Here is a 19,843-nt window from a genome sequence, read left to right on the forward strand (position 1 = left end):
TTATTAATCCTACATTGCCCAGACAGCAATTCAGACTTGACGTATACAGTGAATTAAATGATAGGTTTCTGAAAGGGCAGCTGTAAGTCTAATTTTATCCATGTCTTGATAGGCAGTGAACTAGTGGACACCACAAGATAAATAAACTATCCAAGATGGCCTCATTTGTACCGGAGATCAACTTTGATAAGCGCCTTTCTATTTCGCTTGAATCTGCCGATATCTCTATGAAAACGCCGGAGTACTTTGCTCAGTGTTGCTGTTATTATCTCCATTCGATGTCCCCTTTCAAGCTTCTTCATTGATCAAACCATTTTGCGCCAGTTTACAGCTATGTCTGTTTGATATCAGTATATGCAACGAAGCTCACGGCACACAGGTTGTATATTACTGTGTTAAAATAATAAAGAGAAAGGATCTTCTGTGGAACTCCTTCACATCTACATCGCATATACAGACTTCACTGCAACATTGTCAAACACACTTCTCAATGCAAATACACTCACCTCACCACTGTCTTAATGGTCTGGCACACTTCAGCGTCTGATGTGACAGCTCTACAAAGAGATTGATTGACATGTTCCTGACGTCGTTTTGCTGCAATTTACCTGTCCCGGTATTTCTATACAATTTACTTTGGGAATATCAGTATACCCAGTAAAAGACTGCAATAAACGACTTCTAATGAAATTTGATCGGCGATTTTGCAACATCTTCCGCAGTGCATTCCATCATATCACGGTACACATCATACTTGCATGCTATGCAGTTGGCATTATCTTTAGCAGAATATTTAGCTTTGGAATAATTCAGAGGGAGAGTTTAAACTGAAAGGAAATACTATGTTTTTTAACATGAATGAAATACCAATGTTCAATAGAAAATCTGGTTGTCAACAAGTTCAGTCCCCAATTCCAACTACCCTTTTGAAGTGGTACATTCCAAGAGTCCCGTCAAAGTATTAATTTACACTAACAACTCTTTGAAAGTTCAGACAGCGATAGACGTTTCAAAGGTGAAAAAATATGTCCATTTGTCCGTACGATTGATTTACAGGCAAGAGAGAAAGAGCATCATAGAAAAATGGCTGACACACGTTTCTCAAACCAGCTACATCGACATAGACTGCCAATGTCCACTTCTGCCATTGTGGCCAGTCATCCTAGCTCTAACATTTTCCCCAGTGCTTTCACACTCACCCTGAGCCCCAGTGCTTTCACACTCACCCTGAGCCCCAGTGCTTTCACACTCACCCTGAGCTTCAGTGCTTTCACACTCACCCTGAGCCTCAGTGCTTTCACTCTCACCCTGAGCCCCAGTGCTTTCACACTCACCCTGAGCCCCAGTGCTTTCACACTCACCCTGAGCCTCAGTGCTTTCACACTCACCCTGAGCCCCAGTGCTTTCACACTCACCCTGAGCCTCAGTGCTTTCACACTCACCCTGAGCCCCAGTGCTTTCACACTCACCCTGAGCCTCAGTGCTTTCACACTCACCCTGAGCCCCAGTGCTTTCACACTCACCCTGAGCCCCAGTGCTTTCACACTCACCCTGAGCCTCAGTGCTTTCACACTCACCCTGAGCCTCAGTGCTTTCACACTCACCCTGAGCCTCAGTGCTTTCACACTCACCCTGAGCCTCAGTGCTTTCACACTCACCCTGAGCCCCAGTGCTTTCACACTCACCCTGAGCCCCAGTGCTTTCACTCTCAGCCTTAGCCTCCATGCTTTCACACTCACCCTGAGCCTCAGTGCTTAAAACACTCACCCTGAGCCTCCGTGCTTTAACACTCAGCCTGAGCCTCCTTGCTTTCACACTCAGCCTGAGCCTCCGTGCTTTCACTCTCACCCTAAGCCCCAGTGCTTTCACACTCACCCTGAGCCTCAGTGCTTTCACACTCACCCTGAGCCCCAGTGCTTTCACACTCACCCTGAGCCTCTGTGCTTTAACACTCACCCTGAGCTTCAGTGCTTTCACACTCACCCTGAGCCCCAGTGCTTTCACACTCACCCTGAGCCTCCGTGCTTTCACTCTCACCCTGAGCACCAGTGCTTTCACACTCACCCTGAGCCTCAGTGCTTTAGCACTCACCCTGAGCTTCAGTGCTTTCACTCTCACCCTGAGCCCCAGTGCTTTCACACTCACCCTGAGCCTCAGTGCTTTCACACTCACCCTGAGCCTCAGTGCTTTCACACTCACCCTGAGCCTCAGTGCTTTCACACTCACCCTGAGCCCCAGTGCTTTCACACTCACCCTGAGCCTCAGTGCTTTCACACTCACCCTGAGCCTCAGTGCTTTCACACTCACCCTGAGCCCCAGTGCTTTCACACTCACCCTGAGCCCCAGTGCTTTCACACTCAGCGTGAGCCTCAGTGCTTTCACACTCACCTGAGCTTCAGTGCTTTCACACTCACTCTGAGCCCCAGTGCTTTCACACTCACCCTGAGCCCCAGTGCTTTCACACTCAGCGTGAGCCTCAGTGCTTTCACACTCACCCTGAGCCTCAGTGCTTTCACTCTCACCCTGAGCCTCAGTGCTTTCACACTCACCCTGAGCTTCAGTGCTTTCACACTCACCCTGAGCCTCTGTGCTTTCACACTCCCCCTGAGCCTCAGTGCTTTCACTCTCACCCTGAGCTTCAGTGCTTTCACACTCACCCTGAGCCTCAGTGCTTTCACACTCACCCTGAGCCCAGTGCTTTCACACTCACCCTGAGCTTCAGTGCTTTCACACTCACCCTGAGCCTCAGTGCTTTCACTCTCACCCTGAGCCCCAGTGCTTTCACACTCACCCTGAGCCTCAGTGCTTTCACTCTCACCCTGAGCCTCAGTGCTTTCACACTCACTCTAAGCCCCAGTGCTTTCACACTCACCCTAAGCCTCAGTGCTTTCACACTCACCCTGAGCTTCAGTGCTTTCACTCTCACCCTGAGCCTCAGTGCTTTCACTCTCACCCTGAGCCTCAGTGCTTTCACTCTCACCCTGAGCTTCAGTGCTTTCACACTCACCCTGAGCCTCAGTGCTTTCACACTCACCCTGAGCCCCAGTGCTTTCACACTCACCCTGAGCCTCAGTGCTTTCACACTCACCCTGAGCCTCAGTGCTTTCACACTCACCCTGACCTCTGTGCTTTCACTCTCACCCTGAGCCTCAGTGCTTTCATTCTAACCCTGAGCCCCAGTGCTTTCACACTCACCCTGAGCCCCAGTGCTTTCACACTCACCCTGAGCCCCAGTGCTTTCACACTCACCCTGGGCATTTAATTAGCGGCTCTCAGATATGGTTGGGGATAGCATAGAACACTGGACTTGCCACAGTGGCTATGTTGATGTTTTCAAGAAGGAATGTAGACAGTCTACAGGATGTGGTGTAGTATTCACTTGTCACTTGTTGTCCACTTCTATCATCAATCTGACCAAAAAAGTTTATTATGCCGACATTATTCCTGCTTTATTGCATTTTTTTGTTTAATCAGTGAGAAACGACCTTACCAATTTCTTGTTTATGGATACCGTGGCATGCTGTGGTTTCGCTAACTTTACCAAGCACCAAAATATGCATGTGTGCACAATCAACTTCTAGAAATGACGTTTTGAATTCTGAGCTTTATCCCCGTGACAGTACGCTGAGAGGTACGTACCAAAATGAAAATTTATTCAGCAATTAAATCTGTTTATTCTAATTAGAGTCATGCCCATGTATAGTTAATGGTTGAATCTTCAAATGAAATGAGTATAGATTTTTCTAAAAAGTTGAATTGCAGTTCTAAACATAATGGTCAATTCTGACCCATATTGCAACTTTAAGAATTGGCAGTATAAGTTCCAAAAGATATAATGTAAGTTTTGAATGTTTTTTAATATATTTGTTTCAGCATCAATACCATTCTCATGGTTATATCCCACAGAATGTACACAAGCTACTTTCACAGGCCAACACAAACTCAATATGTGTGAAGTGCATAGTTTTCAATGATGATTGTACCGGTATATCTTATCCATACATGAACACATATATGAAGATGTCTGAAGTTACAGTAATTAAAGTTTTAACCCTGAAATTACCCTGCCAAGTTCATATATCACCATCACTTCAAGTCAGTGAGAATCAGTGAGGCATAACGTGTCATTATGTTGTAATAGCAAACTTGCTAAATGCATGGACGAAACGAAAGGAAAGGAACGATACACGCCCTTTGATTGGCTAGACGCTGCAACGTTCGTTCTTTTCGTATGCAATCCTTTGTTCTGATTGGATGAACGAAAACAACCGAAGAGTTTTCGCTCCTTTCGTTCATCATTCTTTTTCTTGATGGCTGAACGAAAGTGACAAAAGATTTGCATATTCATTTTGTCTGCATGGAAGGGCGAGCTGTTGTTAATCAAAATGCTGGCGCCTCGCTCTCATTATATATTCATCATGATGTAATTCCGCCGTCTTTGAAATACAATGAATAAAACTGACCACGGGTTCATGAGACCACTGAGACTAACCGAAACACGTTGACACTTCGTTTGACGCGCTACACGAATTACACAATGCTTGAAAGGGGGGCCGCGACACCATATTATCGTGTAGATAGTGACAATTTGTATGATTGACGTGCGGATTTGTGAAACTACTTTCATGCTTTTACACACCGCACACCACAACACGTTGAAGTTCGTAAATTATGCAAAGAAACAATGGGAGCCATAACGTAAACCGCGACTTAGCCGAAACCGCGACTTATTGAGGCGCGACTTAGCAAGGGTCCACTGGACTTTCGTGACTCGAGTTGAATGGAGGTCACGGTGAATGAACTCTGTTCAATCTGCGTTCACTGTTATTCCTTGTATTTCAAAGACGGGAGTTATTACATGGTGAATATATAATAAGAGCGAGGCGCCAACATTTTGAGGAACGACAATAGCTTGTTCTTTCCAGACAATCCGTAAAATGGGTTATGCAAATATTTCGTCACTTGCGTTAACCCAATCAAGAAAAAAGAATGTGAACGAAAGAAACGAAAATTCTTTCGTCGTTTTCGTTCAGCCAATCAGAACAAAGGATTGCATACGAAAAGAGCGAACATTGCAGCGTCTAGCCAATCATAGGGCATGTATCGTTCCTTTCGTTTCGTTTCGTTCATGCATTTAGCAAGTTCTCTATTTTAACAAAGGTTTTAACATTTCAAGGCCCCTGTAAACATGTTTTTTACTGACCAGACCTGCTATAACATACCATGCAAAGTGCATGAAAATATGTAAAGACTTTGCTCAATATTCTTTTTCATTATTTTACAGTTGGAAAGTGATACTGTCTGGCAGGAAAAGGGTGAAAAGATACAAACCAAACAGTTTATATGTTGTTTTCCTTTGTACAGATAATCCAATGATCAACAACGATGGCAGTATTTTTCAAGCGATGTCAACAATTTATTGTGATGAACCAGTCTTTGATTACTTTCCACAAATTCAAGATGACACTACAATATTGGACCTTGATACTAATGATATCATAAGTTCATTGTTAGGTAAGTCAAGAAGAGACAGCCGTAGATGATTGTATCCATATGCTTTGCAGTGTTCATGTCCATAGCTTATTCACCACTTACCCTAGGACATTATGCCAAGTAGAGCCATTGGACTTGGTTTGTGTGAAATTGTCAATTTAAAATGATTAACACTTAATGCAAACTCATTTTGCTTTATCTATGGTGCTTGCAGAATGTTCGATGAAGGTAAATTGCACCTCAGACACAGATATTTGGACTCTCAAATTTTTACAATTATAGTGTTCTTTGCTACAGCTTATAGGATGTCATTTTTGAGCTCTAAGAATAAAGTTTCCACAATCTTATTTTTGTGAAAATCAAAAGTTTAATTTTTCCCCTTAGAGTTAAAACAGGGATGACAACCATTTTGAATTTCATTGGTCTGTGAATGTTTCAAATATCAGTAAATGTCAGGTAATTTGTTTCCTTAGGGACGGACCATTAGATCTTGGGAGGGGGGTGGTCAAAAACAGAAAAAAAAAATTTTCAGAGCAGAAAGTTAGGAAAAAAAAAATCTTCAAACTAGTTTGCAAAATAAAAAAAAAATAAATAAGAAGACAAAGGCGTAAAAAAAAATCTGCAAAAGTCTTTAAAATTTTGAATTTTTTTTAGATTTTACCGACAGAAAGCAACTTTCTGTATTTTTTAGTACATCCTCCCGGCACATTTTAATTTTAATTTATACATTTAGAGTGACTGTAGCCCTTACACTGGAAGTTGTGATTATCTTATCTTTTCAGGACTTTTGTATTCTGATCACTTGAAAATTATGAAATTATAGAACCTGTTTTCTACTTGTTTCCTGCGTACAAACCAAGCAGGTACACTAGGTAAAACATTGAAACTATGGTATGGTTGTCAAGACGGAAAGTTGTATTTGCCTTTTAAGATCAAGGTGAAACAGATGCAGGCCACATCAGTTTCATTTTTTCCACAGCATTTTATTGCAATGATGAATGCAAGAATGGGTGAACAAATAGAAACATGTCAATAATGATAAAACAACATATCAAGTCAATGTGTATTATTTTGCTTTTAAAAAGGCATTTTCAATTCTTTTTATCAAAAAACAGCCTCAAAAAACAACAGCAACACATGTTTAACATTCAACAATACACTACGTAGAATGCCATCTATCCAACAAATCCCAACACAAAAACACACAAAAGGGGTTGAACTATGAAAGTTTCTCGATAGCAAATACTGAATAAATCTGCATGAATAATGATATCGTTTTTGTGTAGCAAATTTCAAAGAAATTGGACAAGCCCTTTCAGAGAATACAGATTTTTTGACCATGAATGGCATAAATTGCCCTAAAAAGACAAATATTGAAATTTCAACACATCTATACACATCCAATCAATTTGGACATGCTGCTACAGAGAAATAGATGTTTTGATCAAAAAAGGGCAACAATTGCTCTAAAAACACAAATATGCAAATTTAACTATATTATTTAGCTTATTTTAGCTTCTCAGCTTGTCAAAATCAATTGTAAATCATGAGATATGCATGATGTTTGGTGGGGTGCATGTAGCCATTTCACCACGCAGTAGAAAGGGAAGCCAGGAAACCAAAATAGTCAATTTTCAAAACTATAGGAAGCTACTGAGGAGCAAGAAGACCATGTTTCAGAGGAAGATGTGTAATCCGAAAAAAATGCTCCCAAAGTGCCACCAAATAACACCATTTTTATCTCTATTTTTCAAAAGCTCCAACAGCAGGAGGGGGGACACCCCCCTCCTGACCTCCCCCCGCAAAAATACTCCCCAAGTGCCACCAAATAACACCATTTTAATCTCTATTTTTCAAAAGCTCCAACAGCAGGAGGGGGACACCCCCTCCTGACCACCCCCGCAAAAATACTCCCCAAGTGCCACCAAATAACACCATTGTAATCTCTATTTTTCAAAAGCTCCAACAACAGCAGCAGGGGACACCCCTCTCCTGACCTCCCCCCGCAAAAATACTCCCCAAGTGCCACCAAATAACACCATTTTAATCTCTATTTTTCAAAAGCTCCAACGGCAGGAGGGGGACACCCCCTCCTGACCACCCCCCCCAAAAATACTCCCCAAGTGCCACCATATAACACCAATATAATCTCTATTTTTCAAAAGCTCCAACAACAGCAGCAGGGGGACACCCCTCTCCTGACCTCCCCCCCCCCCCCCCCCCCCCCGTGACCGCTTGCGTGGCCGCTTGTGGTGCTTGGCACCACATCTTTGCCCTCTTTATCTTCAGACAGCGACAAACTAAAAAAAAATTATAAATCTGAAAATTTACTCTGAAAAAAAAAATTTGCACAGCTAATCTCAATTGGAAAAAAAAAATTTCAGAAATTTACAATAGTAAAAAAAAAATTTTCACAATTTCATTGTGACCACCCCCCCCCCTCCCAAGGTCTAATGGTCCATCCCTAATACCAAAATTTGCACAGTGACTCACGATCTTATTGATTTTGAAAGTGAAGGAAAGAAAGGAAAGATTAACAAAAGTTAAATCTTTCAGTTTTGAGGCTCATACTAACTCAATAAGCATTTGAGCAATGTCAATGAAAGTTCCATATGCCAGGTTTATATAACATTTGTCTCTTTGATCTGTTAAAGGCAGTACATGCATTGAAAGTGAAAGACCCAAACTTTTGTTCAACTTTCCTCAATAAAACTTTCAACCATTCCCTTACTAAATCTCAAATAAAAATTGGGGGTCACCGTGCAAAGTTTGGTACAAGAGAAAATAATTACCTGACATTTGCCAATATATTTGAAATTCAAATGTGGCCATCATCATCATGTTGTCTGATCAACTACATAGATGCTGAGCCATTGTGTTAACTCTACGGAGAAAAATAAAATTGTCCATTTTCAAAAAACTAAGACACTGATAATTTTTCAATTTTTCATACTCCTGGCCAAGAAATTTTAAATGAGCCCCCATAAGTGGTGGATCAGATATAAATTGGAAAAATTTTAGAGTCCAATCATCTGTCATCAAGGCTCATTCTGCCTCAAAGAGAGTTCAATGAAAATCATCTTTCTCTGCATTTCTGTAGATACAGACCACAACAACAACTGTAACAAAACCATCAAACAAGAATGTCAGGAAGAGTTTAAACAAAGCTGTGTGTGGGCATTGGATGATAGTGATGATGGAGATCAGAAACAGAATGGCGGCAAAGAGGATGGTGTTACCATGGAAATAGAGCATGCTGTTGCATTATCAGACATTGATGAAGAAGCACTACTGAAGCAAATCTCCATGGAAATAGCCGATGACATTGATAAAACAATGCAGAGAAGAGAAAGAACAGAAGAGAGAGACAAGATTGCTTCTTCGTTACAGAGAGACACAACCACCTTGAAGGGCAGTGCATGTAAGCAGTACTTACTTCCAGATATTGATAATGAGCATGGTACTTCAAGTCAAATTACACTCAAAGCTTCAGATGATGACTTTGTCTTCAGTAAGCATATGTTTAAACGTAAGGCTGTGTGTGAAGTTGTAACCAAAGATTTACGTATGCTGTCGCTGACGGACATTTCGGAGAAAGTTTTGAACATGGAGACTGACTTTGTTTTGAATGCCTGCAGAGAACTCGAAATCACGGTCTATATTTGTGTTGACCGTCCATTACAAATGATGAAACAACGTAATCTCATAAGTGGTGAAGTTTTGCTTTGTTACCTAATCAACAAGATAGATGCTGAGCCATTGTGTAAAATATTGCTTGGATACAGTCGCAAGGATGTAAATACACAAAAGCCTGCAGACGTCAAGAAATGTAGCGTTGTCATTGGTAACACAGTCCTTTCTGGTGTGATCAGTAACAACAATCAGTTTGTGTCAATAAGAGAACTACGTTCAAAATTAATGAGGAACAGAACACAAGGTTGTATCTTGCAGCGATGCAGGCAACTAGAGTTGAAGTATTACAAATGCAGTAGTGAAGAAAGGAAAGCCTTCAGTGAAAATTTCACACCAACATATCTTACAATGATTTCTAGTGAAGATGCTTTCTTCCTGTACCATGACTATATCAGCAGAATGAGGAATAGATATCGAAATCTCACAAGAAAATACTCATATCCTACAAGAAATCAGCAGTATCAGAAAAGTGGGCAAAAGATAACAGCCTCTGACAGACAAAAAATGGCCAACTGTATATCTGTACCAGTGTCTTCTGTCAGGGTAGCTTCAAACACAGCTACGCCGCATTCAGTATGTTCAAACAGGACTGCCAGTGAAACAGAGAATTTCCAAAGGAGAACCTTGACAGCAGAAGCAACAAAACAAACGGCTTCACGTTGCCGAAGCTCTAACAAAACGGTCTTTAAATCAACATCATCAAAACGAACTGCATCAAAGTCTCTGTGTTCCAGCAAGTCTACACCAAGACAGAAGTGTTCAAATACTGGTAGATCATCCAAATCAGTTACCAGAAATATGAGAAGTAAAGGCACAGCAGCAGTAAATAAGCCAAGACAAAATGCAGGCGTGGAATGGAGAAGCAAGGAATTTAGAAAATCAAGGGACAAAAGAGCCGTCAGGACAAGTCCAAGTAAAGAAAGAGTATCATCTGCCAATGCCAGGTTGTCTGAGAAGTCTAAAATGACAAGTATAGCTGTGGTAGACAGGAGGTTTGGCATTGATTATGGTTGTGTATGGAGCATCTTTGGTGACGATGATTCTGATATGGAACCTGAGCCATCATCGTCAAGGAGACCAGCTTCCGTTGACAGTATGCAGAATCCAAGCTCTTCCAATGACAACTTTACTCTTTTGGAAATGGATGAGACACAGACAGGTTGTGTGGAAGAAACAAAGGAAGATTCTGGAAGTGAGAAGTCAAACTCTGGTGTCGGAAATATTCCCATAAGCAGAGAGAATATTTTTTCCAAATTTGCCATCACATCAAGTGATGTTGACGAGAGAAATGATTCCATTGTTTTTACTCTATCACCAAATGAAAGTGTGAAAAATCAAGAAATTTCAGTTCATGAAAACGACGAGGAATTACTATGGGGAGATCTTTACTTGACTTCATCTGACAGTGAGAGTAGGTGTGAAAATGATGGTACGATTGATGTTGGAAGTACTTGTAGTTTTCAGAATGTAGCAGAAACCATTAGCAATCTCCGCAGTCATCAAGAACAGTTTCTCAAAGATGAAGACCTGGAGATAAACACCAGAAAGTACTACAATAATGATGACAGTCCTTCATATCAAGCTTGGAAAGGTATGCACTGCTTTAATGAGATGCCCTTAACAAAACTAGATAGCAACACAGAAAACCCAGCCTTCAATTCAACTGGTCTGGATAATATTAGTGAAGAGTCTGAAAACAATGGAGATCCACAGATGAACAGTATGTTATGTGTCAATCAGTCAGAGAGTCCTCAGTATTCATTGTATTATGGTGATGAACCTGAATTAGATTTTACTAGCGATGACAACATGGCTACTCAATATTGTGTGAAGGAATGCCAGAAAACCAGCCAAAGCGTAGCTCACTCAAAGGAAAATGATGTGAACAACATAAGTTCCAGTAAGATATCAGACATTGAAGTTTCTGATGTCTATTACAGCTGTTGTGAAGATGACAATAGTAATATCAGCATGACTGAGAGAAAGCATTGTGTGCAAGATGAAGGGAAAACTACCACTGATGGTGAAAATGAACAATTCTTGACATGTGAAGAAGATGAGGTGAATGGTCATGAAAGATGTGACCACAGTCCTTGTTATACAACTGAATACAATCATTCAGAGACAACACAAGAAGGAAACCCTGTATTTTGTGAAAATGATGAGAGAATTAATGAGAATAAGGAGTCTGATCAAATGTCACTCTTAAACAGAATTCCAGCTGCAGATGGTCTCCATTCTGTGTCACCAGATAACAATGATGATTGTTTACATTCTGAACATTTGCCACAAGACAACAATGGTGATCTGACTGATTCTGGAAACCCAAAGTTAGAAGATCAGTGCATTGTTGGAGGTCAGTCTGGATGTACCGGTAAAGCCTTTGAAAGTATCCATTGTGACATCAGACAGGTTGAAGAATGTGAAAATATGCAGCCAGTGATTGAAGATGACAACAGTAGAAACATCTGTGATGGTAGTGATGAAAATGAAGATGCCAGGTGTACTGAGCTTTGTGTTAAATCTATGGAAAGAGACACTTCAGCTGGTGAAGAAGATGTGTTCAACATGGCAGACCTGGATGATATCAGTACAATTGGGTATTCATTAAGTGGAGCCCATGAATCAGAGATGACCAGTGATATAACAGATCAAAGTACTGGTGTTTTGTATTTCTCAAGTCAATGCCCAGTCACTGGACATCAGTTGACGTATGCAAAAGGTAGTATCAGTGAAGGGAATGATGTAGAGTTTGATCTCTTTACCACTGATCATTGTGAAGAGGATTTCTGTGTTCTCTCTGAGAGTGAAGATATAGAAGACATGGATAATGATGTCAACAACTTAGAGGTGCATGACAGGATAACAGAAAGACTCACTGAGCACAGACAGAGGGAAGTATCAGAGGTTAATCAGGAAGCAGACAATAAAGTGGAATGCAACCAGTTAAACACTGAAGTGATTCCTGAGGAACAGCAGGACAATGGGAGGTTTCCAGATTCAAACAATGATCTTGTAGATAAAGACATCCATTTTGACGTTGAAGCAAACATACAAAGTGAATGTACAAAGGCAGTAGACTGGATAAAGAATGCAACAGAAATGAATGATTCAGATGACGTGCAAGTACCACTGAAGTGTTACACATATTCTGATCAAAGTGTCACTACTGACGGAGAAGAAACCATACTGTCATCAGGGGAAGTACACAGCAGTGAAGATTTACCTAATGATGGAAGGGAACAATCAGCTGTCAATCATGATTGTAGTGAACAGTCAGCTGTCAATCATGATTGTAGTGAACACTCAGCTGTCAATCATAAAGAAAACGTGTGTACAAGTCATGATTTACAAACCCAGGATTGTTTTGATGAAGAAACAGTTGATGATAGTGAGCAAACTGCGGCAAGTCTTAACAAAGATGTACCAGAAACTGATTGCCTTCTCAAAAATGTCACAGTTAATCATAGTGTTCCAGAAACTGACAGCTGTGAGGACCGGACAACTACCAATGGCAACTGTGAATGTAATGGTCTTGGTAGTGAAGTGTGTGATGGCTCTGTGTCTGAAAGTTGTACAGTGAATGAAGAGAAAACTGACAAGAAACATGTGGTTGAGAACAAGTCAAGAAATGTGAGTCTTTGTCAGCAGCAACCAGACAGTAAAGATGAATCAGTCAGTGTTCCCCTGGACAACCATGATGACGATGGCCATGATATACAAAGCAACTTGAATGATGTGGATAAAAGTATTCCTAAAGCCAAAAAAGTTAGTACACAAACATCAGGCAGTGACTTGGAAGAATTTTCCACTCAGTATCTGCATTTGTTAGCAGATGTTTGTGAGTATGTCTCATCATGTGATTCATCTGCAGAATCCTTGGAGAATACCAACCATGGAAGGTCAGTACCAGCATGTGAGACAGCACAGCAGCAGTCAGCTTGCAGGGTGCAAACTACACCTAGCTGTGTGACATCACAGAGTGAACATCCTAGATCACAAAACACGACAGGTTATAGCACATCACAACAGAAATCATCAAACATACAAAGTGTGTCGGGAAAAGTTCTGAAAGACAACAAATCTACCAGGCAAGAATCTGTACTATGTGTTACTCCAGAGAAGATGACGTCCACGGTGCCATGTACACCAGAAAATGTTTCATCAGTAAAGAAATCTTTAAAGTTAACAGGGTGTGTCACGCCAGTTTTGAAATCTTCCCGGTTACAAAGCACACCAACGAGTGTTTCCATGGAGACTAAGACTTTGAATATGAAGAGGCTACCAGGATATGTAACACCAGACTGTAAAGTGAAAATAGAATGCAGTTCCCCACTGAAGATATTTCATGGTTCTTTGACTGGTTGTCATACCAACGGATGGTTGTATGTACATCTTTACAAGACAAGAGATGCACAGTGTATCATGTGCTGTACATGCCAGAAGTTTTTCTCAACAAAGAACTTTTCCAGTCATACACACAGTGACACGACATCACAACAGATCTATCAAATACCGGAACTGAAGCTGAGAACTGTTGCACCAACTAAGCAGGAGAGAAATGATTGGAAGGAGTTTCTGGCAAAGAAGCAATCTTTTGAATGTGAGAAAACCCAAGAAAATGAGAATTTTGAAGCAGCATTAGTGAGGTATTTCCATTACCCACCAAATCTTACCACAACGTCAAGAAAGCATAATAACCAGAGTGAGAGACCAACACTTCAGAATCACCTTGATAGTGAAGAGAGCTTTCACACTGTCATTGGCAGAAATACTGGCCTTCAAGGGCCTTACGTGACATCAAGTCATGAAACTACAATGGAGACGTTTCAGGCAAATAATGTGATTGATAGTGATTATGCTGACTTAAAACGTGTTTCATGGAATGATTTGTCAGAAGGCTGGAAATGTCATGAAGGAAGACTACCTCTAAAGAAGAGGAGGGTAAGGAAAAGTGTAAAGGGGTCCCAGTCTTTTGAGGACAAGGAGTCAGAGACATCTGGAATAACTAATGCAGAACCAAACTCTATCGTGAATACAGCTAAACAGAGACAAAGGAAGAAAGTAATGAGTGAATCAGAGGCTGTGGAAGGAACAGAGGAACCCCTCTTTCCATCCTCTAAAAATGTCACTTTGAAAAGGAAGAGGGGAAGACCAAGGAAGTATCCAAAGCAAGTGAAAACCACAAAAATGACAGAAAAGTCTGAAATGAACACAGCTGTAGCAAAGAAGAAGAGAGGCAGACCAAGAAAATATCCAAAACAGGAGAAAAACACAAAAATGACAGAAAAGTCTGAAATGAACACAGCTGTAGCAAAGAAGAAGAGAGGTAGGCCAAGGAAATATCCAATCCAAGTTGATACATCAGAAGGCAGTGAAAGTGTGACAGAGTCAGACAAGACAATCACTTTGAAAAGGAAGCAGGGAAATGGAAAGAGGAAGTGCAGTAGAGGATACCACCAAGATATTGATGATGACATAGATGAATCTAAGATAGATACTTCTGATGTAAAGAAAATGGCATACAGTGAAAGTAACATGGACACTGAACAAGAGAGAAGTCAAGAGATTGTGTCAACTGTTGTACTCCATATTGTGCAAAGTGATTCACATAAAACCACTTATTCTGGAGTGAGTAGACTCACTCTGAGTAGCCCTGGAAGTGATTACTCAAAGGGAAGAAGACAATTGTTTATGGATGATGAGTGTGACGGCAATGCTGATGAATCGAACTGCATCACAGGGCCCAAATCAAAAGTATGTGAATATTTTCATGCACCTGTACTCCATGGTCAAGTATTTTCACTGGGAAAGTTATCTCCTAATGATAACAATTTGAATACCCACACCAGTATGAATGAGATAAACAAGAACAATACCAGTAATGAGGAGAGTGTAGTGAGTCAAGGAATAAATCCAATTCCAGATAATGATGTCAGCTTTTATCCAAAGTTTTCACAACAGACAGTTTCCAAGACAAGAACAGACTCCAATAATAATGCCACTGCTGTATTTGAGAAGGACATTGATGTTTGTGGTGTTGGACATTATGATGTCAGAGAGAGCCTTAATCCAAACAAGTCACCCAACAGTTTGATTGACTCAAATGAATGGAAATCTTTAGAAATTATTCAGTTGAGTTATCCAGGGAAACAGACAATGATTGAACTTTGTGATACAGAGCAGCCAATGATGCATCAGTCAGATTTGAAACAGCCAATGATATTTCAGCCTGCACCTGAACAGCCAATCAGATGCCATTTGGAATCAGAGGAGCCAATCTGGGCAAGTGATGGTATCGGTCATGAGAAAATAGGAAGAAATTTAGACAATGTTCCAAATACCACTTTTAATGATCGATGCTATTCTAATGGTACAGATCAGTTAAGAGGAGCAAGTCCCTTGTTTGAATTAGAACGTATGATCTCAAATGTGACCACATGTTCAAGTATGATAACCTCATCATTCAAACCTGAAAAAGAAAGTGGATTAATTTGTGAAGACTCCACCAGAAATACAACCACTGCACCGTTTAATGAGCAAGATGATCTTGTGGATAGCAGACCTACAAGTGAATTCATTCCAGACTTTGCTATTAGACACCATCGTGATGAACAGTGGAAGGGCCAGTGTGTTGCAAGGCATGGAAGTGACACTGGAATTGATGGGCAAATTGACAAGCAAGATGACATGCATACAATAGAATGCAATATTGAAGATGATGACACTAGGCCAGTATCTACAAGAGAAAATGGATCATGTGATATTGTTGGTGCTACCGATCACATCAACAAAGGCGATGATTTAAATGAGAGAGAGAAAAATCCATTTCAAGATGATGATAAAATGCCTCAAAGATCAGCCCAGTTGATAGATGCACAGTATTTTCAAAGCCCCGCTAAAAGCAGACATGCCTTGAACCTCTTTGAAAGTTTTCACCGTGAATCATCAAATCAAGCCAATGACGATATTGTTCACACAGCAGCAGATGATGATGATGATGAATGTAAGGTGACAAATCAGGTCTACTGGAGAATTTCACTGGGTGAGATATGCCATGATGCTAATGATTCTAACAGTGAGAGAAATAATGATGATGATGATGTAGTCAGTGAGAAATATTGTGATAATGATCAAGCTTATCTCAGAATTTGTGACGATCACCCAGCCAATCAGGAAAATCAGGATAATGGTCCAACCAACCAGAGAGATTGTGGTGAGAGTCCAGCCAATCAGAGGGAGTGAAGTTAGAGTTCAGCCAATCAGAGGGAGTGAAGTTAGAGTTCAGCCAATCAGAGAAAGTGTAACAATGGACCAATGGATCAGAGAAATCATGATAATGGTCTTTTTAATAACCAGAATTGTGATGATTAGAGTAATCATGATAAAGTTCAGTCAATCAGAGTGAAAGTGATGGAGTCAGAGAAGAGACTATTGATGTTTCTGTGAATCAAGAAAACTGATTATGGTCCACCCAGGGAGAGGAACTTTTAGCTTTGACAAACCAATCAGAGAAAACATGATGTCAGTGAATAAATCTAGCAAAGCAAAGAAATCATTGGTACAGTCCAGTTAAACAGAGTATTTAGGTGATGGACCAGCCAATCAGAAACTTAATGATTATAGTCTAGCTGTTGTGAGAAATTGTGATAATGATCAGCCAATCAGAGGCAATGTGATGATGAACGAGCCAATCAGAGATATTGTAATGATTGACCAACCAATCAGAGATTATGAAGTGATGATTAAGTCGATCAGAGATATTGTGATGATAATCTGGCCCATGAAAGAAATTTTGATGATGTTCCAGCCAATTACAGAAATGGTGATTATAATCCAGCTAGTGAGACAAATATGATGATGATCTAGCCAATCAGAGAAGTAGATTAGTTGTAGGAATGTAGTCTTTTGTGGATCAATTGACAACATACAAGGAGATTGTTGTTAGGTTTGTTACATGTTTTATGTGTTTGTTTACTCCAGTGTTCATGGTTATTGTCTTCAGAGAGGTATGTAAGAGTGCCTTCAACAGCATACTCCGAGTTCCAAAACCGAGTCGGACTTAAAAGTCCGAGTACTTGGACTTGCATACTCCAAGTAAAACTGCTTACTCGGACTTGTATACTCCGAGTACATGACCTACTCGGACTTGAATACGTCGAGTTACACTTGCTTATAGAAAAAAACAATGCTGGAAAAAACACAGGAACAGCGTATACACTGCAGTGCATTTCCAGTCGCTCAGAGAAAAGAGTTGTTAACGCAATCTGTCTGACCTCTGATCCGATCTGTGTATCTTGTACAACACGCTCAAGTCATCGTCGAGTGTAGCTACCGTCACGCAAATTATGAGGTTGTCTTGTCTTTTCGTTTCATTACCAGATCAGATCCTGATTTGATGCATGACTTGAATTGGGCACAAAAACGTTTCAAGATCACCGCGATGCAACGCGGCAAGTTATTAGTCAACACGGATGCCATAATTTAATGACCTGTCGACCTGTGACGTCATGGCCGTGGTTTGCTGGCGTAGCGAGGCCATGATAAACTTGCCCAAGCATTTTAGGCATATTATGTCTTGATAAAATAATTAAACTAGTAATTTTTCAAAATAAAATGAGCACAGTGCGCTCGTCTATGGTATGAACCGAGTGCGAGTGACCACTTGGTCGTAAATAATGACCTGACTTGACCTGTGATGTCATGCATTGATTTAAGTTCGCTGGACCGATTGTGATATCGAACTGAGTAACTGACTGGACTTGCCTGAAATTTATTGGTTTTTAATGCAAATGTTACGTCTACTCTAAGCATGGAGGTAGTACCTCCATGGTCTAAGTCATCTTTCAAAAACTTGCGGCCGGCCGTGGCAGTAGCTTTCTTCTGAGGGTAAAATCATGGTCCCAGTCCCTCCTTGTGGAGGGACCGTGGTTAAATATACCATGCGCAACAGATTACAAGACATCGTGAAAATGTTTTTTTTTTCAAAAGAGCAGATTTTCGACATATCGATCCGCACTAGCCGTAAACTCTGTGAGTAATAAAATACTTTTTTCGACAGATCGTTTCTTGTCCGGCATGGCAAAATATGCATTTATAGGAAACAATATTACCGGTACTCGGCGTATTTAAGTCCGAGTAGGCCATGTACTCGGAGTATAGAAATCCGAGTAAGCAGGTTACTCGGATTATGCAAGTCCGAGTACTCGGACTTGAAAGTCCGACTCGGTTTTGGAACTCGGAGTGTATAGTTTGAGATACTCCTACATACCTGCTTCAGAAATACATCTCCATCAACATGAATGGTAGTGTAGTTATGTTCAGAGTCAAACTTGAACTGTGTGGTACATTACACTTGATGTAGTATTGTACAAAAAATCAAACCTACTTGTCCAATCATGGCATTTTTGTACATCTTGAAAATATCATCGGGTAGCATCTATTTTGTAAAGTTATGATTGTGTATCTTGAAGTAGTGAGGAGTGGAGTCTGCCTGTAAGAAGTTTTTAGTAGATTTATTGTAATGTTTAGATTGTAGACACCATAGCAAAGTGAAGCAGATCTTGCAGAAGACTGCAAGTGAAACTTACGCAGTTGTTTAGTGTTGCAATATGCTTAGAGTAACATTTCTATTAGTCATAGAAAATGTTTGTATTAATGTCATACGTTTATGTTACTTTTAAGCTTAAAGCATTGGATCACAATGCACTCAGGTTAACTTAGCAGCCCAGATCAGTATGTGTATGGTCACTGTTTGTGTGTACATTTAGAGAACCCAAGGAGTAAAATTCTAGAAGTCATGATTTCCTTGTCCTATATGTATCAGGATCAGTGTCTACCAGTCATTGCTCTATACCATAACAATCATCTCTGAATAGTATTATCTGATGGATTTGTAGTTATCCTGACACAGTGATATTAGTCATGTTTTGCTTCACCAAACAACATCCAGGTATCTAGCTGAGGTATTTGATGCAAAGCTCTATAATCTATCACTCTCATGAAAATCCTTATGTGTACACAGACCAAACACATTTTTTTCCATTTGGAAATATTTAATTTGACTGTTTTCATTTTCTCTCAGGACTCTGCCTCGTGTAAGGAAAAAGGCCTATAAGGAAAAAGGCCTATTTTATGTAGTGTAGGTGAAACTTTACTTTTGGTTTTATTTACTTTCAGTTAAGTAGTCTCAATTATTTAGTACAGAGTTGTGCATCGTATTTTTAGTTTGTTGTACAGTTGTCTTTGCAAGTAGAGATTTTGAATCATCATATGAGTGATATGATTTGATGTACCGTAACACAGCACTGTCACTGATTAAGCATTCTTTGATTTACCTGCCAGAGATCATTCTCTTTTCACATTTTTCATTCCTGATTTATCTGAATGATAGAAAAAGTTTGTACTATCATGATATCATGAGTTACGTGTTTCTTGAAAACATATCATTGAGTCTAGTAAGTGTTGAAGTGGAGAGATTTTGCAGATGCTTTCTCCTCCCAGTAGTTTGTTCATAAGGTATATTTTTTCAGTGTGGTTTTAACTTTTGTCCATATCAGCAAAGATTTAAGAAAACTTTGTAAAAGAAAGTATTTATTTAAGCCTTTATATTTTTTATATTGTGGCAAATTATACTGCAAGTTTTTTTCAAGTTTAC

The 19,843-nt window shown here is 40.2% G+C and overlaps 1 protein-coding gene across 1 annotated transcript in view; it reads left to right on the forward strand.

Annotated features, from left to right (window-relative positions):
* Positions 1-16,431, forward strand: part of LOC139119590 (uncharacterized) — a 30,377-nt gene extending 13,946 nt beyond the window's left edge. The window contains exons 3-4 of the mRNA XM_070683434.1: positions 5,365-5,514; positions 8,594-16,431. Coding sequence (XP_070539535.1) covers positions 5,365-5,514; positions 8,594-16,431 — 7,988 coding nt within the window. The remainder of the gene's footprint in view (positions 1-5,364; positions 5,515-8,593) is intronic.
* Positions 16,432-19,843: the final 3,412 nt, after the last annotated feature.

The sequence above is a fragment of the Ptychodera flava genome, chromosome 20 (assembly GCF_041260155.1).
Source record: "Ptychodera flava strain L36383 chromosome 20, AS_Pfla_20210202, whole genome shotgun sequence".
NCBI lineage: Eukaryota > Metazoa > Hemichordata > Enteropneusta > Ptychoderidae > Ptychodera > Ptychodera flava.